Source organism: Osmerus eperlanus, chromosome 9 (genome assembly GCF_963692335.1).
Source record: "Osmerus eperlanus chromosome 9, fOsmEpe2.1, whole genome shotgun sequence".
Taxonomy (NCBI): Eukaryota; Metazoa; Chordata; class Actinopteri; order Osmeriformes; family Osmeridae; genus Osmerus; species Osmerus eperlanus.
Window position 1 is genome coordinate 8,191,246 of NC_085026.1, and position 25,350 is coordinate 8,216,595.

The 25,350-nt window shown below is 44.9% G+C and overlaps 2 protein-coding genes and 1 long non-coding RNA gene across 3 annotated transcripts; all 3 read right to left on the reverse strand.

Moving 5' to 3' along the window:
• Window positions 1-1,784: 1,784 nt before the first annotated feature.
• Window positions 1,785-10,060, reverse strand: LOC134027211 (serine/threonine-protein phosphatase PP1-beta catalytic subunit-like). Its single transcript, XM_062470475.1, has 8 exons — window positions 9,938-10,060; window positions 7,215-7,346; window positions 3,434-3,664; window positions 3,209-3,313; window positions 3,024-3,095; window positions 2,684-2,835; window positions 2,269-2,403; window positions 1,785-2,121 (listed from the first exon to the last, which is right to left on the reverse strand). Exons 1-8 carry the CDS (start codon window positions 9,987-9,989, stop codon window positions 2,017-2,019), a joined length of 984 nt encoding a protein of 327 aa, XP_062326459.1. The 5' UTR covers window positions 9,990-10,060; the 3' UTR covers window positions 1,785-2,016.
• Window positions 10,061-10,156: 96 nt separating this feature from the next.
• LOC134026648 (phospholipase B1, membrane-associated-like) lies at window positions 10,157-25,128 on the reverse strand. Its single transcript, XM_062469539.1, has 41 exons — window positions 24,944-25,128; window positions 24,205-24,260; window positions 24,030-24,087; window positions 23,773-23,836; window positions 21,895-21,946; window positions 21,702-21,779; window positions 21,484-21,549; window positions 21,221-21,288; window positions 20,910-20,979; window positions 20,498-20,593; window positions 20,260-20,313; window positions 19,767-19,835; window positions 19,470-19,565; window positions 19,300-19,360; window positions 19,149-19,207; window positions 18,920-18,996; window positions 18,755-18,798; window positions 18,196-18,304; window positions 18,032-18,083; window positions 17,836-17,916; window positions 17,679-17,744; window positions 17,267-17,367; window positions 17,032-17,113; window positions 16,595-16,699; window positions 16,300-16,395; window positions 16,126-16,197; window positions 15,882-15,959; window positions 15,729-15,789; window positions 15,539-15,597; window positions 15,389-15,456; window positions 14,851-14,894; window positions 14,541-14,640; window positions 14,285-14,336; window positions 14,082-14,162; window positions 12,900-12,965; window positions 12,533-12,627; window positions 11,982-12,063; window positions 11,500-11,604; window positions 11,266-11,361; window positions 11,090-11,164; window positions 10,157-10,992 (listed from the first exon to the last, which is right to left on the reverse strand). The coding sequence occupies exons 1-41, from the start codon at window positions 25,014-25,016 to the stop codon at window positions 10,714-10,716; spliced, it is 3,246 nt and encodes a 1,081-aa protein (XP_062325523.1). The 5' UTR covers window positions 25,017-25,128; the 3' UTR covers window positions 10,157-10,713.
• On the reverse strand, window positions 21,894-23,545 carry LOC134027212 (uncharacterized). Its single transcript, XR_009931433.1, has 3 exons — window positions 23,509-23,545; window positions 22,033-22,096; window positions 21,894-21,946 (listed from the first exon to the last, which is right to left on the reverse strand). It is a non-coding gene; the product is annotated as an uncharacterized LOC134027212 (long non-coding RNA).
• Window positions 25,129-25,350: the final 222 nt, after the last annotated feature.

Genomic DNA, 25,350 nt, shown 5'->3' on the forward strand with positions numbered 1-25,350 from the left:
AGTCATTCTAAAGCTGTGATACAGTAGGTGTATTCAAAAACCACAACAAATAAATCCAAGACTAATTTAGTTCCATCCATTTATTGAATTCAAAGACTTGAAACCAACTTGTACAAATTGCAAAATAGTTTGGTAATACCTTGGATTTTCCCACTAATGTTTAGGAAATGAAAATAAAAAGTAAGCAGAGTGAATTGATTATATAGAAACAGCACATAGGAGAGCGAGTTTCCATCACATCAAACTTGACTGCAGGTTTTCTGTGGGCTGAAGCTGAACTGTCGACTCGGCTTATTGTGGGAGAGCAGAATAGGTAACTATTCAACAAGTACCTCCAGATTCAAATGATACAGCAACCACTTTGCTCTGGTAATGTCATGTGGAAAACAACAAAGACAGTAAAAAAACAAAAACAAGAAAAGAAATGCAGTGAAAGTGTCTCGTCACCTGATGGTGCTACTATCACGTGTCACATATTTGTTGGTCTCACATGCCCCAGTGTCTCTGATGAGGAGGGTTTGGTGCAACAGAGACCACATCAATGCTGAAACCACCTACTTTCCCTTTGGTTTGATTCACTTGCCTCTCTATGGCACTCAAGCAGATAGGGAAGGGAGGGTTTAAGGAGGGATGACCCACAAATATTAATATCACTACTTCAGTCCTTCATTTAGTACCACCGTAGTCAGGTTTACTGGCTGCATACACAATCCACACAGTATTAAAAAAGATGCAGAGAGGGGATACTTGCTGTGCTACAAGTTATTATAACAGTTATTTATTTAAGAGCTCACTCGCCTGAGGGAGTTATTGCAAGTGCTGACCCTCCAGTGCCTGCTGCCAGCCAGGCGTCTTCGAACCAGCTGCCTCGTGCCAAGTCCAGACCAGCAACCACACGAAGCCACGATAGGCCACAAGCCCGTGCAGGCTAGTCTAGAACATGGTCTTTGCACCTCACAGTGCAGGTAGCAGCTCATTTACGATGTACAATTCTAAAGGATGTCCGACATGGGATTGGTCGGCCAACCGTTGTAAATAACAAAGGGATATGTGAGGTCATTCTGCAAGAGGGGAGTAAGAATGTGTGTGTGTGTGTGTGTGGGGGGGGGGGGGGACTGAGTTGATATGCGAGTGCGTCACATGCACCTTAGTGTGAGAAGTGACATCGGCTTGTGCGGGGGTTGTGTGGGATCTACAGTAGGCACGGACAGGCGCTTCAGGGTGGAGGGAATGTGTGTTTGTGTGGCGTGTGGGTGTGAACTGCCAGCATCATCTGTTATTGCCTGCGTTGTTCATTCAAGCTTTCGTTCTCTCAGTCCTAATGGTCTGTATTGGACAGACTGGGGATGGACTTGTCCATGGATGGGGAAAAAAATGGGACACCGCAACAACGCATGCACGCACACACAGAAACATTCCCTCGTTCACTCGGCCCACAAACAATCATGAGCTAATCACTATCAATATGAGAGTGTACGTACAGACCATTACAGAGTGTCTGGTTTAGCTGAAATCAATTTTGTCTGGAGTTTTGTTTGTTTGTTTACTGCTTTTAGGGGGGGATGGGACAAGGCAAAACAGTTAAATTTCCACATCCATTTAAGTTCTCTCTGAAGGCAGGAGTTCCTCTGACTTGTTCGCGTGCACACTAAGCGTGGTTCCTTACACTACACCTCGGAGACAGGGGCTCGAATGGCATCGCAAGAAAACCACAATAAAGAGTCAATAAAAAATACCACCATACAGGCAAAAAAAAAGAAAGAAAAAAATATATAAGTCATACGATTGGTCACAGCAAATTTATGTACACATACAGAAAAGAGTCGTCAGGAGGGTGGAATATAGGGAGAAAAAAGACAATGAGTGTAGGGGAAGAGAGAGAGAGAAAGAGAGAAAGGGAGGGGATGGGGGGAGTATGGATAGGCCCTGCATCTTCCATGAGTTTACTGGGCTTGCAGCGAAGGAGGTTGGGGAGGCAAGGGGACGTGGGGTCTGGGTTGGGAACAGGCTGTGTGTTCACCTCTTCTTAGGGACCTGGGCAGTGCGGGGCGGGGTGACGGGGCGCCCAGAGTTCACCCCTCCATACTGGTACTTGGCCTTTTTCTCTGAGGGCTTCAGGATCTGTAAACAGAGGGTGGAAGAAGGAGCCTTAGAAGAGAGGAGTGTGAATGAGCCTGGGATGTGGGGCTGTCAGCGTGTGTCTGTTATCACACATGGCATGTTTATTGTATAAATACAAGTAGAATCGGTGTGTGTGTGTATGTGTACCTGGAAAGAACACATGAGGGACTCATCAACACTCATCATGCCGCCAGCGTTGTCAAACTCCCCGCAGTAGTTGGGAGCGGAGAAAAGGGTAACCAACTGGCGCTTGGCAAAGAACTCATATCCATCCTCCACAACCTATGAGAGGACATAGGTTACAAATCCTCATCCAGCCCAATTAATATCCCCTATAAGCCCCTGCGAATATGCAACCTAACTTTGTTCCATGCAGCTCCAACTTGACAAGTTCATACGGTACAACCAATAGTTACTAAGCTAAGACCCAAAACAAGGTTTTCAGTTTACAAAACCACCTCACACTCAGTAGGTTTGTTAGCTGAACAATCACACAATTCCCACCAAAATAACAAAAATAGAATAATAAAGTGTGAGTGTGTGTATGTGTGTGTGTCAGTACCTGATGGGCTCTGCAGATGAGGTCCAGGTCATGGCGGTTGAGGAACTTGCTGACTACGTCCGCTCCAAAGGTGAAGGAGACCCCGCGGTCGTTCTCGCCCCAGCCCTGGACGTCCTTGTCTGGGTCTGACCACAGCAGGTCACACAGCAGGCCTGGGGAGGTAGAGACAAGGGAGGATACAGTCAGTGAGGGGAGGAGAAGGAGGAGGGAATGCAGAGGTTAAGGGAGTTCAGAGAGAAAGAAAGAGACCAGCAAGGAAACAGCCCCCCCCCCCCCCCCCCCCCCCAAGAAAAAGAGTCTGGATTCACAGGAAACAACCTAATTGGACACACACACACACCTGTATCTGGGACATCTGTTGGCCTCATGATCCTACGAATCTGTTCCATGGACTGCAGGTCAGGTGACAGGCCTGCAGGTTAGGAGAACGCATTGAGCATTGATAGAATATTGGGGACAACAGGAAGACAGGACCGAGAGCAAGCAGAAAAGAGATCCCCCCCCCCCCCCCGTCTATCCTCTGACCTCCATGGCAGCAGAAGATCTTCTCGTCGATGATGGCGGCTATGGGGAGACAGTTGAAGCAGTCCGTGAAGGTCTTCCACAGCTTGATGTTGAACCTGCGCTTACCTGATAGGGGAGGGGGGGGACAGAGACGAGCCGTGAATGTCACCGTGCGTGTGTGTGTGTACAGTAACTGGGAGTGAGAGGATGTACTGTGCGTGTGCGTTCACGTGCTCGCTCGCTCACACTCGTCGTAGAAGCCGTAGATGCGGTTGATGGACGCACACTCGTGGTTTCCCCGCAGCAGGAAGAAGTTCTCCGGGTATTTGATCTTGTAGGCCAGCAGGAGACAGATGGTCTCCAGGGACTGCTTCCCTCGGTCCACGTAGTCCCCCAGGAACAGGTAGTTGGCCTCGGGCGGGAAGCCTCCGTACTCAAACAGCCTCAGCAGGTCTGTGTACTGCCCATGGATGTCACCTGGGGAGGGGGGCAGTGAGGGGTTAAGCTGACTGAAGCGTGTCTCTCTCTCTCTTTTCCCTCCCCCCTCCATCATCGTCTCTCTGTGCGCTCTGGGAGCTTGGTGGTCGGGTGGGATAAACGGCTGTAAAGGCGCAGGGTCAGTGGCTGTCAGTTTCCAAGGACACACACTCACATGGAGCCATTGCAACTAGTAGCACCACATGAGGGCTGAGAGCCTTGAGAAGAGAGGGGGAAAGGAGGGGAAGAGGATGATGCATCCAGGTTAGCGATGCAGTCTTTACGCACGCACACACACACACATACATAAAGTATCAGTCCGACAGGCCTCCTCAGACAGACGCAGCACGGACTCTGCATAGCCCCTCCTGCTCTGGCTGTGGTACACTGGAGGGTAGCAGGGGAGCACGTCAACAGGGACCAGCCCAGATTCCAAAAATATCCTCCTGCACCAAGGCCGGCTCCAATTTGGGTTAAACGCTGCCGTGATGAAGACGAGGGAGGGAGTCTGGCCAGGTCCATAGCCACCCTCTGAATGCTAATATTCCCAGGTCGACAGACGACAGCAAACTGCAGCTACGCACCTCAGAGCATAAGCTAATCTAATAGGCTACCCGAGAACAAACTGACCAGTGTCATTTTCACGAAGCTCTAGAAAGCTTACCATGGCCTGTATTTCACATGTAAATGACATTTAACTTGAACATTGTAATGCTTTGAATGTAACGTCCTCTTGATGGCTATCCATTCGTCCCCCTTTGCTGGCCAGGGTCCAATCGGCTAGGGTGGACACCTCACTTCTCCTGACCCCCCCCCCCCACCCCCCAACCGTCATTGGACCATGACGGTTGTTTACAGTGTGCCTGCCAGTGTCTTGAAAGCTGGAACCGGATTGGATGAGAGTGGAGGGTGGCGCCCTGCCCCTTCACGCTGGGCTGGGAGGTGAGGGTGAATGATTTACACAGGCCATGTCTGCAGTGTCAAAACAGGGCTGAGAATAGCAGGGCTGATTTAGTGGTCAGAGAGGAGGAGGATGGAGAGAGAGGAATGAGGGAGAAGAAAGAGAGAGAGCAAGCAGGCGGAAAAAAAGAGGCCTGGAGTGGAGGCGGTGAGTGGGAGAGAGAAGGAAAACAAGTGGTTCTCGAAGACTCCAGACCCCCACCTTTTCCCCCCAGTGTATTTTTCTATCTGCAATTACGCCAATGGGACTACATCAACTTTGTGTTTGTGTGTGTACTTTTTTCTCCCATGACAGCAACTTCAAATGACCAGAAAGCTCTTATGACCAAACCACTGTCATGCCAGCTCATCTCGTCTCCATCCGAGAGCACTTCCATTACATAGACACATCTGCTGTGAGCCAGAACACTCACAGGACTCAACAGCCAGAGTATTGGTCAATTAGGCTAGCTGGAGGACAGCTAAAGAGGAGGCATGAGAGGCTGAGAGGACAAAAGGACAGAGTCAAATTAATGGATGATAAACAGGGAGAGGGGGTAAATTAGTGAGTGATATCATTCCCTGAAATTGACAATATCTTGGGGGTGCAGCCTCACACACACAGGGATGGCCTCTCACACACAGGGATGGCCTCTCACATACAGGGATGGCCTCTCACATACAGGGATGGCCTCTCACATACAGGGATGGCCTCTCACATACAGGGATGGCCTCTCACATACAGGGATGGCCTCTCACATACAGGGATGGCCTCTCACATACAGGGATGGCCTCTCACATACAGGGATGGCCTCTCACATACAGGGATGGCCTCTCACATACAGGGATGGCCTCTCACACACAGGGATGGCCTCTCACATACAGGGATGGCCTCTCACATACAGGGATGGCCTCTCACACACAGGGATGGCCTCTCACATACAGGGATGGCCTCTCACATACAGGGATGGCCTCTCACATACAGGGATGGCCTCTCACATACAGGGATGGCCTCTCACATACAGGGATGGCCTCTCACATACAGGGATGGCCTCTCACACACACGGATGGCCTCACACACACAGGGATCGGCAGACACACACACAGGGATCGGCAGACACACACACACGACACGTCGATCCAAAACAAGGCGAAAACAAACAACGTAGGCAGCACAAAAACTCGAGGAGCCCGAAAGAGGAAGCGAGTTCTAATGTCCCTCCACTCTGCCCCTCCTCTGCCAGACAGGGCCCAATGCCGACGCACGGACGCTTTCATCAGCAGGCAGTAAGCGACATCATGAGGGTTTAGTGTGTGACAGGACGAACCTGATCCGTGTGGCCTTAGTGAATAATTAAAGGTGAACATTGTTTGTCGCGTCTGCATCAGGAGCAGAGCCCTCCTGTCAGAGCTGGGTCTGTAGGTATGAACCCAGCAGAGGTTCATACCTACAGACCCCAAGGTTAGGAGCTCGTTAACTCCATAGGAACCACCAAGAGGCCAGTCGTTATTCCTCATCACCCAATACTGAAACCCACTTACCCAATATTTGATTGCATACAGATCAAGCTGATTTCGAAGTCAAAACAAACATAATTGTCAGTCAATTGGCATTCCTGCCATGATAGACATCAGACATCTGATATCATGCCCACAAACACACACGCAAACAGAAAACAGTGAGAGCTGGCGGTGTGTGGGAGGTATGCTGCCAAACAGATGAAATCACAAATGTGTTGTATTGTACTTTGTGTGTGTGTGTGTGTGTGTGTGTGTTGAGGACATGTGAATAAATTGAGGGGTACCGAGCAGGGAGAATGTGGGCAGTGTGAGGGCTGTGTGCTGAAGGGAAAGATAAAGTGTGTGGGAGTCACAGAGATAAATAGATAGGATTCTTTCTACGCCGGAGCAGAGGAGAAAGACTCAGGAGTAGGGCTGGGTATCGTTTGGGTTTTTACGATACCGGCGCCTGAACCGATACCAGAAAATACAAAAGAGAGCCACAAAATGACGGGGGATGTACAGAATGTGTGTGTGTGTGTGTACAGTACATGGGGGCAGGAGAGTGACAGTGACTTGACATGGCCCTGGGTTCTCTGCCCTGTTGCATAAGCGAATTCCAAGCTGCATCAAAGCAGTAGATTGTTGCTCTGCGGTCTGGAGACGAGGGCCTGCGGTCAGGGTTCTAGCGGGTAGGAGAGGAGCGAGCTCTCTTTCTCCCTTTTCTCGATCTCTCCCAGCCCCGGGCCAAGGGATTCTCAAAAGAGAATCCTGCATACTCTACATATGAAGTGAACATGAAAGGGATGCATGTTTATTAGGGGTTTACCGCCGTGCAAGAGAGGTGCAGCAATCATGGACTTTGGTTTATGACTCGTTTTAAGCATTAATGATTTGTTAAGAGACAGACGCTGACGAGCAAAATAATATTCACGCACCAACAAAACACACATGGAAAAAATATTCAAGCAAAATAGTGGAAGGCATAGAAGTGGAAGGAAAGATAATCCCTTCAAAAGGTTACGAGAGGAGAGTGTGACAGAGAAGAGTGCCAGGTGGTGAGATACAGCAACAGGGGGGTAATAAAGGTTGAAGTGTTTCTCGTACTGACCACAGATCTTCAGTGGGGCCTCCAGTTCCAGCAGGATGGGCTGGCTGAGGAAGATCTCCCTGGACTTGATGCACAGACCCCGCACCTCCGCCTCCGTCATCTGGACGATCTTCCCAGGACGACATCCCCGCACTGGAGAGGGAGAGAAGGGCGTCCTTGTCATCAACATTATTTGAATGATTCATCATCATCATCACCACCACCACCTGGACCGTTTTCATTTAGCCTTTTATCATCACCATTGTCATAACCATCATGATTATCCTAATCACATTATCATTGGTAACGTTTTTACTACAATAACGCCCATACATATGACCTAGGCTTCATTTGTCTCAATCTCAGTTGGTCTCTAAACCTAGCTCATCCAAGTCCTAACTCCTGACCCCCAGACTGTTTACATGCTACACACACACACACTTTGGTTGGTGCCTACAGTAAAGAAAGAGAGTGAATTTAGCCTATGCTGGTGTTGGCCTATTCAGTTCTAATTTGCATGCAGCTAGTCTCTGAGTCAGTCTGGAGACAATCAAATCAAAGGTCACATTTGTTTAAAGGGGGTGTTTTAGAACCAGCTTATTTAGACAACCCTTGACACGCCTCCTCTGTTTCTCAGCCAGTCGAGCTAGATTGCTAGAGGATGAATGATGGCCAATTTGGTTGGACAAACCCCTAACCAAAGAGTTAAGCAACAGCCTAACTAGCAATTTTAACTCTGAGATACCAGCCTTGCTCTGTGAATTCATAAAGAATACAATGCATGCTTTTGTGTGTGTGAGTGTGTGTGAGGGAGAGACACAACAGAGATGTATATCTGTCTCCTGTTCCCCTCAAAGGGAGACCAATTCTAGCGTGTTCTCACTGTGAGCAGTCTGAGCAGGATTAACCAGTGTGGCATCTCCTCCTCACCCCTACCCCTGATAAAGCACACGACACACACACACACACACACACGCACACATGGCCTACTTACACGCATACACACATATGAAACCATGCGTTGCAAAAACTTTACATCTAGCTGTTCTATATTGTTTATGTTGTTGGACTTGTTTCTAGTATAATTGTCTTATTTAGTGACTTAATTTGTGTAAACAACACATTGTGTTCACATGTTCGTACTGCACTGGGACCCAAAAGTACGTCTTCTAAGCATAAGCAAGCTCCGAACAAAATATTTCCGCACTTAAATTAGTTAGAGCATTTTTGCAGAGTGGGATCTGACTTCCTGGAGAGCAGGGCGTGGAGGGTCATACCACCATGCCCAGAGTACAAACACAGTCCCATGTCATCAATCTACCCTAACTGCCTCGAGTATCCTCCTAGTCAGAAAATGCAGAGGTAGTGCTTATGCCAATGCATCAAAGCTGAGTGAGCTAAGGCAGCCTCGCAAAGACGGTTTGCGGCGTTAAGGCCAGAAGTACACAGCTTTTGCAGGGATGCACTTTCAAAGGGGATTAGATCTTTAAGACCATGGATGGGTAAAGGCTGGAATGAAACCATGAAGAGGATTTGTTCCCATCACAAACTGCCAAGTGGGACAGTCAGAATGAATTCAATGGGAAGCCTGTGTGGGCATTTTGTGTGTATGTGTGTGTGTGTATGCATGTGTGTGTGTGTATGTGGGGGGGGGGGGGGGGCAACTGAATAAGCCGTCTCCACTGAGTTGACTTTTCATCGACATTACATTTTCTGACAGCATGAGAACATATTACGTAATGTTGAGATGCCTGACCAAGCAAGCGAGTCGCCTCAACAGAGTCTAGGACAACAAGTCTCCATAGATGCCTGGCTTCTGTGCAGCACAGACACACACAAGCATCTTTCCTTATCACAAGACCTACCTTAATGCATCAGCTAATTATCACCAATTATAGCTTTACGGAAAACCATGTGTGTGGGAGTGTGTTGCGTGTGTGTTTGTCTGTTTCAGAGTGAGCTGACTTGTGATACCATAATTCGGCAGTGAGCGACATTTTAATAGAATCTAGGCTAGCTAATGTAAGATTCCAGAGTCTGTGATCACCAGTGTAGGAAAGCTGCAATGGCAAAGAATAGTGTCTGGCTTTAGATAACTATGCGCCCGCATAGTAAATACGTCTCGCTGGGGCGTACAGGAGAACGCGCTTGGAGGAGTAGAGAAGGAGCATTATAGGTGTACATGTTCATGTGTTTAACTAGGCTACATAGGTCTATTTGGTAGGCGTAATACCGACCATATCGTGTCAAGGGCAAGAGGTCCTAGCAATGTGTGCGAGACGCAGAAACAGCTGTCACTGAAGTGGGTGTCAGTCTCTTACACTGTGCTGTACCGACTCTGCATAGCAACCGCCTAAAATGTAAGACGTTAGCAAGCGTTGGAGCAAGCAGTGCTAGCAGGCTGATTGCAAATGTGTAGTAGTCTATCTAAAACCTACACAATTAAAATGGTCAGAAAGACGATGATTTCTTCCTGTAGACGTGAAGATGGCTGAAGACAAGGCTAAACAGCAACCGTAAAAGGAGCAGACGACGGCCGCACACCACACTAGCAGTGTGGCCACACTGTTTATAAACATTGTTGGGAGCTAGCTAGATAGAGTAGCTATAGCTAACTATCTGGCGTTCGCTTTAAATAATGTCACTACGCGTTTAACATAAAGGTGTGTGAATCATTTAACCACACAATGTCATACATAGTTAGAAGAACGGTCAGGTCCTAGGACACATTCAAGGCTACTCACCTTCCAAAAGCCGAGAGATGATACTGTCCACGTTCAACTCGGTCTCCGCCATCTTCGCTACTGAAGTTCGGGGTGGAATGTTCAGTTTCTTCACGTTCAACGCCAGAGGGAGTTCCCAAGGGTTTCTTTGTAGCATGAATTCATAGAGGTACAGAATATAGCCTACCTATCAATATCATAAAATCGCAACAAGCAAAACAGAATGTGGAGTATCATAACAAATCTATTATTTATTAAATGATAACACATATTGGTAATGTATACAACTGATACATTTATTTGACTGTATGCAGTAGTCCAACACACCTCCGTCCAAAGTTCCTTCTTATGAAATAGCTTAAGATGAAAGCAAAACAATATACAGCAACTGTTAAAGAACATTATACCACATGGTTTGCAAATCGGCATTAAATGACTAAATTTCCCATATTAGCATTGACTAAATACTTTATTTTACATTACTTCAACAATACCATCATATTTACAATAAAATACACTGTTGGTCCAAAACTTGGTACTGAACATAAATGAGAGCCTATGTTCTTATGAGGGCTACTTTACATGTACACATGCTGTGCTTGCGTGTTCTTAGGATTGGTCAGTTTAATTCATAGCAGCATGTGGTTGAGGACGGCTTGTTGTATTCTAAACAGGCCTCGTTATTGTCTGTGACATTAGCACAGGGAAAGTGAACATCAATGATTTCAGCCACACTGTTACAGATGGAGAGGCCAGACACACTAGTTACATGAACCCTATTTATGATCAATACAATGCTAGAACCCAGTTCCCTTCATCTCTCTCTCCTCCACCATCTTCACCTTCCTCCTGTTTCTCTTTTCCTTACAGGAGAGGAGGACCCAGGTTAGACCCCAGCCAATCAGAAGTCCTGTGACAGCCAGCCCTGCAGCTGCCCATACAGGCACATTGTCAGAGCAGGTTGGGTTGAGAGGTGTGGATGTGCTGGGTGTTTGGATGGTAGTGGTGGTAGTGGTGGTGGTAGTGGTGGGCACTGCAGGTAAACTGTTAATATTGGTGAAAATGTAAGGTTGCTCCTGAAGGATTAAAGAAGACCATTCAGTTATTTGTGCAGTGCCATTACAGTAGGTCTAATTTAAACTCCACTTCACTATTGTACCCAACAAATCTTACCTCAGTGGGGCACTTAATGCTGTTTCTGTCATTTGTGAAGTTGTTGTATGTCTGTTTTTGGCCCACTGGTTCCAACTGTAATGAGATGATTAAATCATCAGAAATCCAGTAGAACACGGTCACAAAAACAGGCCAGTCAGTTACCTAATTCAACAGTTCTGACTTTGCATATTTACCATGTTATTCCATAGAGCTACAGCCATGTCAGCATGACCCCGCGCACTGAAGTGGAAGCAGTCCACAGAGAAGTATGTGTTGTCTGGTTTCCCTTCCTAGGAGTGAGTCCATTCAGTCAGAGTGTACTTCCCTACTGTATGTTACATTGTGTACAATGAATTCTCCGTCTACTACCTTCCTTGTTTATGGTTATATGTGTGTGTGTGGTGTGTGTTTGTTGATGGTGGACATACCGTGTTAACAGGAACTACAGAGTTCTTGAAGAAGGGTTGGAGAACAACAGTGAAGTCCTCTCGGCTGTCATAGCGACCACTATGGATCAGGTTCTCTGTCTCAGTCTAGGTGACAAAAACACAGAAGACACTGTCATACTAGATATTGAGACATTGTCCCTGTTCCTTGTTTTTCTATAAGTTGATGAGTGCTACCATCCCTCTTTGGATGTTGTTTTTTTAAATAAATACTTTTACACAACTTGTAAGTTGTGACTACTTTTTCACTTTACATTTCTTTGCATATTTTCCTAGTTACTCTGTGTTTGGTACCTTGGGACTAACCATTTAAATAGAGATAGAACTGTGCACTTCTGGTCCTTGATTATCTGCTGCACTCACTATATGCACTACTTGTGTATCACTTTGGATAAAAGCATCTGAAAAAATGTATTAGGCTACATGTATTCATAAAATGCATGTTAATTGTCCAGTTCACGGACCTGTAGTTCACGATTGATTCTCTTGATTTCTGACAGTTCCATGGAGTCCTCTCCTGGTTGTATGAAGCATGGACAGACATTCCTGAAACATAAGAATGATGTTTATAGCTGTTGTCTAAGCGAGTGTCCCTAACACCATTCTGGACTCTGGAAGTGCATGGCTGTGAAACAACGGGATATATAAAGTTGCATTTTCTTCCTGGGAGATCTGTGAAACAAAATGTGAGCCAAGCAGCAAAGCAATCTGTCTTTGCCACAGGGTCCTTCAGACACATAGCTACATGTTTGTCAATGGACTGCACTCTGATTGATTAGTATATCGAGTCATTTATAGATCTGTAGTTGAATGCTACTATTGTCAGTATTTCGATAGGCTGACTGTGCTTTTGATCACTCAGGGGACCTCTGAATACTGATAAACCTTTTTACAATAACCTTTTAAGGTATTGACACACTAAGAAACAAAATAAAGTATATATTTAACCAAATAAATTAAATCTAGGACACACGTGTATTGATTTATTGATAGACTGATGGATTAGTTGACTTACTTCTGTAAAAGGTTGCATCCCAGACTGTCTCTCTTCACTCTACGGAGACCTATAATCTCCAGGATTCCCAACACATTTACCATCACCCTCGGAACCTGAGGTCACCAACAATGACATAATATATAAATGTTCACTTCATTCACCAGTTGTTATTTCACATTAGTAATACAAAATTGTATTCAACTTTATTCATGCATTTTATCACATGACAACATAAAAAAAATATAGTATATCAAATTGTACCAACCATTCTCATCACATTTACAATATAAACAAATTATATAGGATATCTAAATGTATTCATCCAGGTATTATAATGAAAATGAGAATTACTTAAATTGACAATTAGGAGAAGGTATATTATTACCTCATTGTAGAGCAGATCCAAGCTTGCCATCATATGACTACTATAATTCTTAGGTGACAATGTGGCCTGTGTCAAAACATGGAAACACCAATGTTAATATAAACAGTATGTAGTACATAGAAACACATGCAAGTGTTTTGGAGACAGATAGTAAACCACTCATCCACAAACTGTAGTCACATTTACAACAGCTAAAAAACACCAAACAAAAAGGATGCAATGAATTGTACTTAAGTCTATGAAAGCATGGCAATATAGGTTAAATGGTTTGGGCTCAAATCTCCAAGGAGAAAGCCAAAGTAGAAGTTCCTACTTCAAGGAAGCCTACACGGCTGCGTAAGTGCACATATGCACCAGTGTAAAAGGTTTAGAAAATGGCCTGTCTACAATATTGACTGAGGGAACGAATGTCATGAAACATGCATGGAAAGCTAACAACTGGCTAATGCTAAGTTGTCACTCGCCGTGACTCTGAGCTCATGTCAAATTGATGCTGTGCTTTGATATTCTGCTTCAGAGCAACAGCATTAAAGAGAGGGTCTGGAGGAGGGGGAGGGAGTGCGGCGAGAAAGAGAGGGGGGCGTGAGGAGACGGAGGGAGGGAGGGAGAGGGACGAGAAAAGATCTGACAGAGAGAACCATGTCTTTTGGGTGTCTAAAAAAGACAGAAGGATTGAGAAATGAAGAGAGAGGTTGCCTTTCTTGTTGATAGAAGTCAGAACAAGGGCCGATCCTGTGCTCCTCTCATGCAGAGACAAAAATAGAGAGGGAGAGGAGAGATAGAGAGAGAGAGAAAAGAGAAGGAGATCCTGTGACATAATCTGATCATTCAAACGAAACCTTGTCTGCAATAAAACAATGAGAGGATGGTCACGATGCTTGGTTAGGCTGACACGCCGCTGATGATATCATAGCACAACTATTAAACAGAAACACATTCTGATTACTGAACAATATAGAAGCCACTTCTGGTTCGCAGTGTGGCTAAATCTGCAAATAATCCACATTATAAATAACACATAAATGTATCCCAGGATGTTGAGGGGAAGGTTGAGACAGGGTTGGCATTCCTATCTTCCTGTCCCTGTATCATCCAAATGAAAACTCTGAGGGGAATTATGAAACCCCTGATGAGCATTTGTTCCATGTGTATAGCATGTTACTGTCTGAAGGGCACGCTCACCCTGTCATTACAGTACTGACACAGGTCGTTACCCCCGATGAACAGTGTGACCAGCTTCCAGTCATTCTGAAAATCCACCGCCTAGGAAACCAGACACAGAAACAGGGAGGAAGGTTCGGAGTTCCTGTCAATTGCAGTTCAGCTTTTGTCCTGTTTTATATGTGATTCTGCATCACATTTACAAGGTCAGAAGAAAAACTCACAGAGTTCTTCTTCATGGCATCTATGAGATTTTTAATCTGTCCCGGAATTCCCCTGTGCAAGATCAAGAATAGATTTTTGTCAGATCAATTTCACCTAATACCTGTACCATCAGTACCTAATCATATGTACATAGCATTGCAATAATCATGACATGCCAGATCATTTAAATTCATGTATTTCTCATTATAGCAGTCTTATAAAGGCCTTGTGACAGTTTTATAACAGAACAGAGTTCAGTGTAAGAACTGCACTCACGATATTTTGGCACCAGAGACCGCCAAATTGAAGCCTGTCTGCCCTTTGCCGTCCCCTTTTGACATACCCTGGATATTGGGGTTAAACTTCTTCAGAATATCTAAACAGACACAGAATGTTGATTAACTCATAGTAGAACATAATTCCTTTCGATAGACTATACTATTAGGATAAGCCTAGTGATTTCATCGTTTATAAAGTCGCTTTATAACTTTAACTAGATTTAGTTTACTATCATTTTCATTTTAAGCCTATGGAACAACACCTAAACATTTCTTAATCTGACAACATAGGTTGTAGAGAGATTTACTTGGTAGTGTTGTGACAGTCTGGAGGGTTTCATCTCCTCCAATGCTGGTGAAAAAACAACAAATATTATTCATTTAACTGTGAACCCTTTCAAGTCATGGCCACGAGTTACTGCGGCCAGGTCACGTTTTAATCATCCGTGGTCACAAGATACGGAATCAGTGGTTTAGGCTATATTGACAACACTGGGTGAGCTCCTTAATAATTCTTCCCAAGATTCAAATGAAATGACATCACATTTATCCATGCTTCCATCACACGTGATAATAGCCTTTGGATCTCGCCCGGTGTAAGTATGGCCTTAACAACAGACTGTGGCCATGCATTATTAAGATGTGGCCACAATTTTGTTACAGTATCACGTTCACACGCCTTATTAACTTGTGGCCCCTAATGATCTCATACGTCATTAAGTAATGGCGATAAGTTATTGTTCTTGTGGCCACGCATTACTAACTTGTGGCCATGCAATCATATTTTTCCCACCAATATCAACACAGGGGCTCTGTAGTATTCTGAGTCCTTGTGTCGCCTCTCACCTCCATGCAACTCCTCTGTTCTCAGTTCTCAGCTGCAACAGGTTCTTTGCCTTGGCCCCAAAGGCAGCCTGACACAGTAGAAGATAGAGGTTCATCAGAGGGAGATCAAACATGAGCAGTTAATAAAATATGAGATTCACAGAGACTCACAGTTAGAGAGTCACCCACTGCAGCCACTACTTTGATATCTCCAGGCTTCAACCTGTGAACTGAGAGCAGATCAGCTGCATGATCAGTGGGACAAACGCAAAACCACAACCAGTAATGTTCGACCCCCCCCATCCAATTCCCCCCACCCCCCGACCACCCAATCCCCCTCCTCCCCGCCCGTCTCTCTCACCTGAAGTGGGTACAGTCTCAGACGGAGCCGTGTTCACACAGGAGAAATCACTTCCCCAATTCTACACAATTGCAGACAAACACATTCTCAATATTAAACCCTCAATAATCTCAATTTCAATCTTAAAATTGAACACTGAATGACCTACTGTACCGTGATTGGTGGAGGAGAGGGAGGAGGGCCCTGATAGGTGTAGTTGCTGTTGTGGGCTGTCCTCAGGAAGGGTATGGTCTGATCCAGAGACAAACAGAAACTGAGTAATCTATCCCCATGTACAGTAGTGTACATATTCTACAATGATTTCCATGGACTGCACTAACTATCAGAGCAAAAGTCAAGATCTACTGACAAGTCAGAGATATACTGACACATCACCAGCCTATCCAGTCTGTATTACCTTAGAAGGACACTGCAAAGGCACACCAGCAGAAAAGTCTTGGGAGAAGGTCTTGTTTCCCACAGGTTCTACCTAATCGAGAGTGACATCATAGACCACTCAGGTTATTCGGACTCAGAATGACTTGCTGCGAGAGATGCTTTAGAACAGTTTACGCATAGATACGAAGAATACCATGTTGTTCCAGATACCACTGGCCATGAGTCTGTGGGCTTTCTCACTGAGGTGGAAACAGTCAGGGGAGAAAAATGAGCGGTCAGGACGACCATCCTGAGAGAGAAGGAGGGGGGGGCGGGGGGGGGGGCCAGCAAGAGAAAGAGAGAGACAAACAGTTGACACACCAACCCCAGTAGGTGCTGTAACATTGTTCCACAAAGGCATGAGAGTGCATCGTCCAATCTACTATGTGCACGTAGCATTAGAATGGGGTATGTGTCCGACTCCATCGAGAGCCTGCAGTGACTCTCACCTCCAGCAGGGGGAGGTAGACCTCTCTGAGGAAGGGCTGCAGCACCACAGTAAAGTTGTCATGGGTGTCGTATCGCCCCGTGTCCACCAGCTCCCTCATCTTACTCTGGAACGACACACGGACAGATAATGAGGCAGACAGGGTAAGGCAGACAGACACAGATAGTGAGGCAGACAGAGTTAGGCAGACAGACATACAGATAGTGAGGCAGACAGAGTTAGGCAGACAGACACACAGAGACAACTAAATGATCTTTTTGTCCAGAGTATTGTGCTTGTCCAAAATATAAACCAATTAAAATGTCACATTACTTTTTGTTTAAAAACTCGTTACAGAGACTTAAAATAATGGGTCCATCACAGACCCACTGACAAAAATCGGAAAACCACAAACAGGTTAGACATGAATCTTCCTCCACCAGCCAGTCACCTGTGTACCTGGTAAGCTCTGTTCATGTCTTGGAGTGACTGGAGTTCACGTGAGCCCTCGTTCGGCTTCACCACACAAGGGCACACAATACTGAGGAACAAACAGAGACTCGAGAATGAAAATGAATCAATCATTAAATATCTTTTGATGGTGAATCAGGCAGGCAGAGCCAAATCCGTGACGCTGCTGGCTCGAACGTGCTCTCTGGCCACCGGGTGACCACCGGGTGAATGTTTCACTCACTTGACAAACCAGGTGGGACAGTTGATGCTCTTGTCCTGGTGCAGCTGACGCAGGGGCACGATGTGAAGCAGCTCAGCTAGATTCACTAAGGCACGGGGCACCTGGAAATAACCAAAACACGTCCAACACAGGAAGCTGTTTTAGATGCTTATTTACGTTTACATTTAGTCATTTAGCAAACGCTCTTATCCAGAGCGACTCACAGTAAGTACATTACATTCCCCCGAGGCAAGTAGGGTGAAGTGCCTTGCCCAAGGACACGTCATTTTGCACGGCCGGGAATCGAACCGGCAACCTTCTGATTAACAGCCCGATTCCCTAACCGCTCAGCCATCTGACTCCCTCTATTTAAATGCTAGAGTGCCCCTTTATCCAATGAACAGACCAGACAGTCATGGCAACTGTAGCTTACCTCTCTGTGTAAGATATCCAGAGCTTCACGGATGCGACCGACCACGTTATTGGCTGAGAAGTAAACCTGTAGAACCAGAGGTGTCAGAACCAACACCATTTCTAGTGTTGTAGCAGATGTAAGTAATCATTAATTATTCATTTGGACACTCGCTTACAGAGTCGGTGCAGAAGTCACACAGGTCGTTGCCTCCAATGAACATGGTGATCAGTTTCCAGTCGTTCTGGAAATCAACACGCTGTGAAGGAGGACATGACCATCAGCCTTTTCTGATTCACTCACGCGGTCTATGAATGGTGCGACGTACTGTGTGTGCTTGAGTTGAAGCTTTAATATGTTTTGTTTTGCCTCACCGAGTCATTCTTCATCTTGTCTATTAGGACACGAGCCTGAGTGGTCATGTCACTGAAAAGGGCAACATTCATTTTAAGGGAGGGAGCAGGGGAACAGGAAAGAAAGAGAGAGGAAGAGACAGAGAAAAAGACAGAGAGAGAGAAAGAGAGAGAGAGTAACTGACCTGCTGGTGGCTCCAGGTACAGCCTGGTTGAGGAAGGCTTTGGGGGAGTCCTCATTCCCTATCCCCGTGGAGAATCCAGTCAGCAAGGGGTTAAACTCCTTCAAGATATCTGTACAGCACAGCCATAGGGGTTATACATAGTTAGAGTTAGCCTTACCTGCCAACTATCTATAACTAACTAGCTATCACATCGCATAGCATTTAGAAACGACACAACCAAACACGCCTCTAACATTGTATAATATGGCAGTATGTAATTCACAAAAAATCTATATCAGTAGCATTTTAAACCAGTGGTAAGATCTAGATAGGTCTGCTGGATATCTGGTATACGCCATGTCCCTTGCAACAATAAGATCCCTCTCGGTTTATTATTTAATTGCTAAAACAATCATAGATGGTTATCAATTACTATCAGTGGTCAGGTACAGTAGCATTAATACTGTGGCACATTTCTAAACCACAATATTGTTGTTATGTTTAAGCAAATTAACAGTTACATGTTGTATAGTATTATGAAGCACGACGGTATAAAAACTGTAGGTCTAGGATCACGTACTGGGCAGGGTGGTGACTGTAGTCAGGTTATGATCTCCCCCAATGCTGAAAGATAGACACACTATGTTAGCTTTCAGGGCTGCTGAGATACAGCAACCATGGAACTCAAACAGATACTTTCTCCACGTGCATGTGGTCATTAGACAGCTAGTGAACTCTTGCACACCTCCATGACAGTCCTCTGTACTCATTCATCACCAGCAGGAGGTTGTTTGGGTCTTTCGCGCCAACCCCATTGGCTGCCTGTGGTGAGGAAATGATATCAGGGGACATCAGGGGAAAAAGAAAGAAATGATAGGCCGAAACTATTGTCCGCAACTCTACAACAATTCCCCAAAGAGAGCAGAGGGAAGCAGATATAAGATTGGAGCAGTTAGCTAACATGGCCCGCCCACCGTTAAGGAGTCTCCGAGTGCTGCCACCACTTTGATATCCCCAGGCTGAAGCTCATGGACTGCAGGGACAAGAGAGACAACTTCCACGTCAGCCAGAAAAGCACACTAACTGCCAGGGGAAGTGTTTACCCAACTCTCCGAGGCTCTTTACCTGAGGTGGGTACCGTAGGGGATGGACTGCGATCAGTGCAGGGTAGCTCAGAGCCCATGATCTACGCAAGCACACACACAGGATATTTTGGTCATTTGTACGTTTCTCTCAATGTGTTTCCTCACCAGTGTCAAGACTTCTGACAGATAGTAAGGGAGAGGGAGACGTACGGGGTCAATGAGAGGACTGGCCTCCCTGCTGTTGGTTGAGGAACGCTCCTGGTGTGGGGAGGGGGAGTTGAGCTGAGTCCTCAGGAAGGGCTGCTCCTGGGTTTGGACAGGAGAGAGGAGTGTGAGAGAGAACCATGTGTCCATTACTGTCACCTTTGTTGGCTTATCCTTCAAAGTATTTGAAGTCTGAAGTCTGAGAAGGGAAGAATGATGAATTATGGGGTGATGGGTTTTGGGCAGACGCTTTATAATCTCTGATTTTTTTCTGATTTGCATTTACACTAGAATATGTCTCACGTCAGTGGGGCAGGATATACTGTTGATGTCATTGTCCTTCACTTCAGTCTGACCCGTCATTGGCTGAAGCTGGGGGAGAGATAATTGTGATTGGTCAGGACAGGTTCAGTCTCAGGTCATCTTACCTTATGTAATCATCAGATCACACTGATACACTTTGTAGACCTTAAGATAACATAAATCCTTGCCTGGAAGAACCAGAGAGTATGAGTGAAGATCATAATGGAAGTCATAAAACAACTACTCTCAACATTGGTTATCTAATCTCTGATACTCAGAAATAATCATAAAGTCCCTTAGTTATCATTTTCTGAGTCACTTTAAGATTGTGCCACCAAGGGCTGAAAAAGTGACATCAATTTCTCTCAAGGAATCTACAAAGACTTTCTCTTAGACCGATTATGTATGCTGCGTTTGTTGCTGTTACAATGTGCTCTGTGAAAAAGGGTTTTTCCCATGTTTGGTGTCCACAATGTGTTTATTGGGAGCTTACCAAGTTGGTCCACAGCTGAAGAATCAACTGGATTGTGTCAGATGAAAAACTCTCCTTCAATGAAAAAATGGACTTGCATTTATCTCATCATTGTTTATATAGGCTAATTTCCACATACTCTGGTTATACAGCATCTGTGGCAATAACCCTGTTATTATTGTTGCTATTAACCTTGTTATTGTTTATGATAACAATAAAGATGAACAGCATTATATGTGTGGCCCTTGTGTCCACTCACTGGGTCAGTGACCACCGGGCTGGCGTGGAGCAGGACTGCAAAGTCCTCCCTCTCACTGAGCCGCCTCTGCCTCCGCAGGACGCTGTCCAGAGACTCCTGGAGACAGGCGTAATAAATAACAGCACAAACACATTGAAGGCTCTCATACACACAAATATCCCTGTCACAAAATCTCTTACAGTTCGACAAGTTCCTTCAGTTTCAAGCATTAAGTATCAGTCCGACAGGCCTCCTCAGACAGACGCAGCACGGACTCTGCATAGCCCCGCCTGCTCTGGCTGTGGTACACTGGAGGGTAGCAGGGGAGCACTTGACAGGGGCCTGCCCACACCCACCCCCCCCACCCCCCCACCCCCCCACCCCCCCCACACACACACACACACACACAAACACAGGAGTTTGTGTGGTGTACCTGCAGTGCTCTTGTAGAAACAGCTCTCTGTAACCGTTGTTTGGCTTTCTCCTCCATACACAAGCATGACCTGCAAATCATTAGCAGCCAGGGAAAATAAAGCATTACAATCCTCTTATTGCTTTTACAATTTCATGCTACGTCAAATTGTAACTATACAATGCACTAAAGTTTATAGATTATTGGAGATTTATAGCCTACATGGAAATAATAATAAAACAGCAAATGTTGTGTGCTGTAGAGTGTAACTTAAGTTTGTGTATTCTAGAATCTTCTGTATCTGTGTGGTTTTAGGGCGAGGAAACACCGACCTGTCCTGGTGAGAGGGCACATCAGAGAGTCCGCTCCAGACCACAACATGAACCAGGCTGTGATGCAGCTGAGGGAGGCAAACAAAGAATGCAATATTTATATATTTTTTTATCAAACTCTTATACAAAATTGACATGCAGGGGGGGATTTGAACCTAGGACATCCTGATGTGCAGTCAAATGCTCTATGACAGAGAAACCTAGATATAAACAGAAACACACAAAACAAAAACATTGACAGAGACACTGAATAGAGGAAGGACCTTTTTGAGCAACACCTCCAGGGCAACTTCCACCTCCTTAACTGCGGACTCCACCTGTGTCCTCGCCTGGGGAACAAGACAACATTTCCGTCTCCACCTCCACAGCATCTCAACGAGCTCTCACATCAGGAAGTTTAGAAGCACAATGTTTCCAATATGTGAAGGACACTATATGGGGGTGTGCAGTATGATTGGACGGGCACAGCATCCTACAGTACCTGTTGGGAGCAGGCACACACAGAGTCTACAGGGACGAACAGCAGCACCAGTCCCCAGTCTCTGTCTGTCTCTCTGGCCTGTAAGACACACACACACACACTCGTAGACAGGTGCTGAGAGAGTGATGCGGTAGTAATTGGACAGGCAGTGTTTGTGAGTGAAGCAACAGCCACGGCGAGGGAGAAAAAATACCTGGCGATTTGAGAAGGAGAGAGCTAGATCTTCAGCCTGCTCCAACAGACTCCTATGACCCATGAACAGACGTGTAGTAAACAATGACAGCATTTGTGTGAATTGTGTGTACGTGTGTGTCTGTTTCTCCGTGTTTACCTGTGCTGATGGGCTGACTGCTGGGGTAGGGGTGTCACATCAGGGTTAAACATAGACAGCAGTTCTGTAAGTAGTTGGGGTTGGGGAAAGAACATGGAGAGAGAAAAAGGATAGGAATATGTCATAATGAATGAATACACATGATAATCTCATGTTCTTATGGAAATCTATAGCACTTTATATGTTCAACCAGTCACTTTGTTCTTTTAGTACATTTACATTTAGTCATTTAGCAGACGCTCTTATCCAGAGCGACTTACAGTAAGTACAGGGACATTCCCCCTGAGGCAAGTAGGGTGAAGTGCCTTGCCCAAGGACACAACGTCATTTGGAACAGCTGAGAATCGAACCGGCAACCTTCTGATTACTAGCCCAATTCCCTAACCGCTCAGCCACCTGACTCCCCTCACTCTCACAAAGACTTAGAGATAAATGCAGTCCAGATAGGGTCAATGGCCACTCTTATCCACACATGATAGATAAGAGTTCAAATAGATGCATCTTCTGATGGTCTGCGTCCCAAAGGAAACAGTGTGTTTTAAGAGCGGTTGTCTTTAAAGAGACAATCTGGCTCACGACAGTTACCATACAGACATATCTAAGCAGTTTCAGGATTAGTCTTTTATCTTGACCATGTATTTTACTGGCTTTGTAAAGATATGGCAAACAGTAGTGTGAACGAACAATCGTATGATTCTGTCCTATTGCTTAATTCAAGGTTTCACCCTTTTGAAGGTGACAGACAGAGGTCCAGATAGTTAGATGAGTTATTGTATGAATATGACTTTAATTCAGTCACAAAACAGACTCGTTATGGTCCCACTTCTTGTAACATTTCCATGAACCCTGACCTCTTAACTGGAAACAAACTTTATCTTCTTTTTACAGCAAGGGCATTAGTGAACTGGGAGATTAGATCAAACCTGGTCTGCTCTACATTTCTAAGAGATTAGCACCAAAACGAACTGAGATTATGTGAGGGGGTATTGTTCCTCAAATCTGTGGGGTTAATCAGTGACAGAAACGTCGATTGGAAACTTCTGTAGCGTATGGAGTTCACAGTTCTGGATGAAGTAGACCATTTTACTATAAGGAAATTATGGCAAGGAAACCAATATTAAAACACAATGGCAACCCACTAACATAAACTGTCGTCTGACCAATATATTTCATGGCTTTAGAGAGGAAGTGAACCCAATGCCCCTTTAATCAACTTGGGTTTTATTCCATCTCTGGCAACCCTACCAAACTGGGAGAACGGCAATATCAATAATGCACTATAGACAGTGCATTAAAACGAATAATGGTTCACTGATTGATAAACCTTGAAAACCTCAAATCCCTCTGCTGTATGTTCTAGAACAGATATTAAACAGAGCTTTTTGGACCCAAAATGTTTTGTTCTTGATATAGAAAGTGAAAACGTAGATTGTTTTCATAGAGGCATTGGAACGGGAATGAAGAATTCAGACTTACCAACTATTCTACTGAGAACGACTCCTTCTCCCCTGTGGTGGCGAGTGAGATTGAACATAGTGTGAGGAATGAATCAAGAATGAGGGATGAATCATACATACATACATACATACATACATACATACATACATACATACATACATACATACATACATACATACATACATACGTACATACATACAATGAAATGCATTCATGTCTTTGATCCCCATCCAACGAACAAAGAGGAATTGTGCCGCTGGTGACAAAATGACTGCTGCTTACCCGTGTGAGTGTGGAATTCCCATAGTAGACACAACAGCAATGTCAGCAGGCCTCAGAGCATGAACTAATGAAGACGCAACAAGAACAAAGACACATCAGTGACTGTGAGGCTGTGAGGTTGCTGTACTTGTGTACATGTATTTGCACAAGAAAGATTGTTAGAATTGTAAAGAAAAAAGACCTGAAAAAAAAACGTGGGTATGTCATCATGATTTATTAGTTCCAATTTATTTTAATCCAAAAATGTAGGATTTTACCAGAGGATGCAGGGAGAGCCGCGGCAGGAGAACAGAGGGATGTCATGTAGCTCTCGGTCTGTAAGAGGGACATTCAGTAAATGATTGGTGCTAATTTTCTGGAAGAGAGTAACCTCAGTGACCTGAGTGACACATTGTGTGGAAGACTAAAGGACAAACAAGGTCAAACACAAACCTTTTCTGACTCCTTCACAGGCAAGTTGTTGGGTGCTTTGTGAATGTAAGAGGCATCTGAAAGTGGTGTTGAAATGAATGAAATCCAATGAAACAGCATGATCTCTCATGCTGTTTCATTGGATTTCATTCAAAGACATGTTTTGTTTGAGATTGCATTTGACATTTTATTCATTTAGCAAACACTTTTATCCAGAGCAACAGTGATCATTTTGTTGTTGCACTGTAACAACTGCAATACATTGGCCTTGTTCACTTTTTGTCCTTCATTTTGTCCTGCACTAACTACAGTCACCTTCTGAACGTTGCTATAGATAAATGAATGTGTTAGTGAATGTGCCTATAGGCACGGTCACATTCACACATAAACACACAGAGACAAACAACAATAACACACATGCAACAATCAGGTGATTTTCCTTAAACAACAGCCATTTAGTTTGTATGTCTATGTAGCCCCTACCAGGACTTTGGATATTGAGCACAGACATACTGGGTCATTCACATCCACTTCTAGCCTAATGAATGGAATTGTATTAAATGCTTAAAACTTAAATGCAACTCTGTTGAACTCTGTACTTTAATAAAAGTAGGCCGTTTAGAAAGTTTCTGTTTAAGGTTCAGTTTGTTAAAGGCATAAATGTAACATTTCAGTGATTTCTGTCAGCGTAGGATTTGTATGTCCAATATAATGCAATTAGTATGATTCCTCTGTTGAAGGAGACTTGCAGTCAGCCTACCTGTTATATGAGCACAAGGACCCAGAAGGGTCACAGCCAATGTAGCCAGAAGAATCAGTCCAGCTCTATCCATGATGATGGCAGAGACTCATTCACTGAAAAGTAGTTCTCTCTGTTCCTCAATCACTCACTGTCACTCTGCCTGCCTCCTGCTGCATCAGAAAGTGTCAGTGTTACCTAGGTTGTCCTCTCCACTGTTTTATTCTCTGCCAGCTCACCCTCCCTTTATCTCCTCATCTTTCTATCTATGAACGACATCAGTGTATCTCTTACCACATGTACCTCCCCTCGCCTGCCCGCATGCCTACTCACTGCCCACCTGTGTGTCCGCTTTTGTGTCTTAGCCTGTACAATTCACCTCTCAGACTGCATAAGTGTCCATAGGTTTTGCAACAGTTTTACATAAA

Bases quoted from the DNA above. Each gene is read 5' to 3' on its own strand.
- LOC134027211 (XM_062470475.1), bottom strand. From the start codon at position 9,989: ATGGCGGAGACCGAGTTGAACGTGGACAGTATCATCTCTCGGCTTTTG. The intron at 3,665-7,214 runs GTCAGTACGAGA...CCCCCTCCCCAG, and splicing joins GGCCCCACTGAAGATCTGTG to GTGACATCCATGGGCAGTAC. The intron at 2,404-2,683 runs GTACTGACACAC...GTCCTCTCATAG, and splicing joins TCATCTGCAGAGCCCATCAG to GTTGTGGAGGATGGATATGA.
- LOC134026648 (XM_062469539.1), bottom strand. From the start codon at position 25,016: ATGGATAGAGCTGGACTGATTCTTCTGGCTACATTGGCTGTGACCCTT. The intron at 19,836-20,259 runs GTAAGCTCCCAA...TCTCTCCCCCAG, and splicing joins TTCAGCTGTGGACCAACTTG to CTTCAGCCAATGACGGGTCA. The intron at 17,368-17,678 runs GTAAGCTACAGT...GGTTATTTCCAG, and splicing joins TGGATATCTTACACAGAGAG to GTGCCCCGTGCCTTAGTGAA.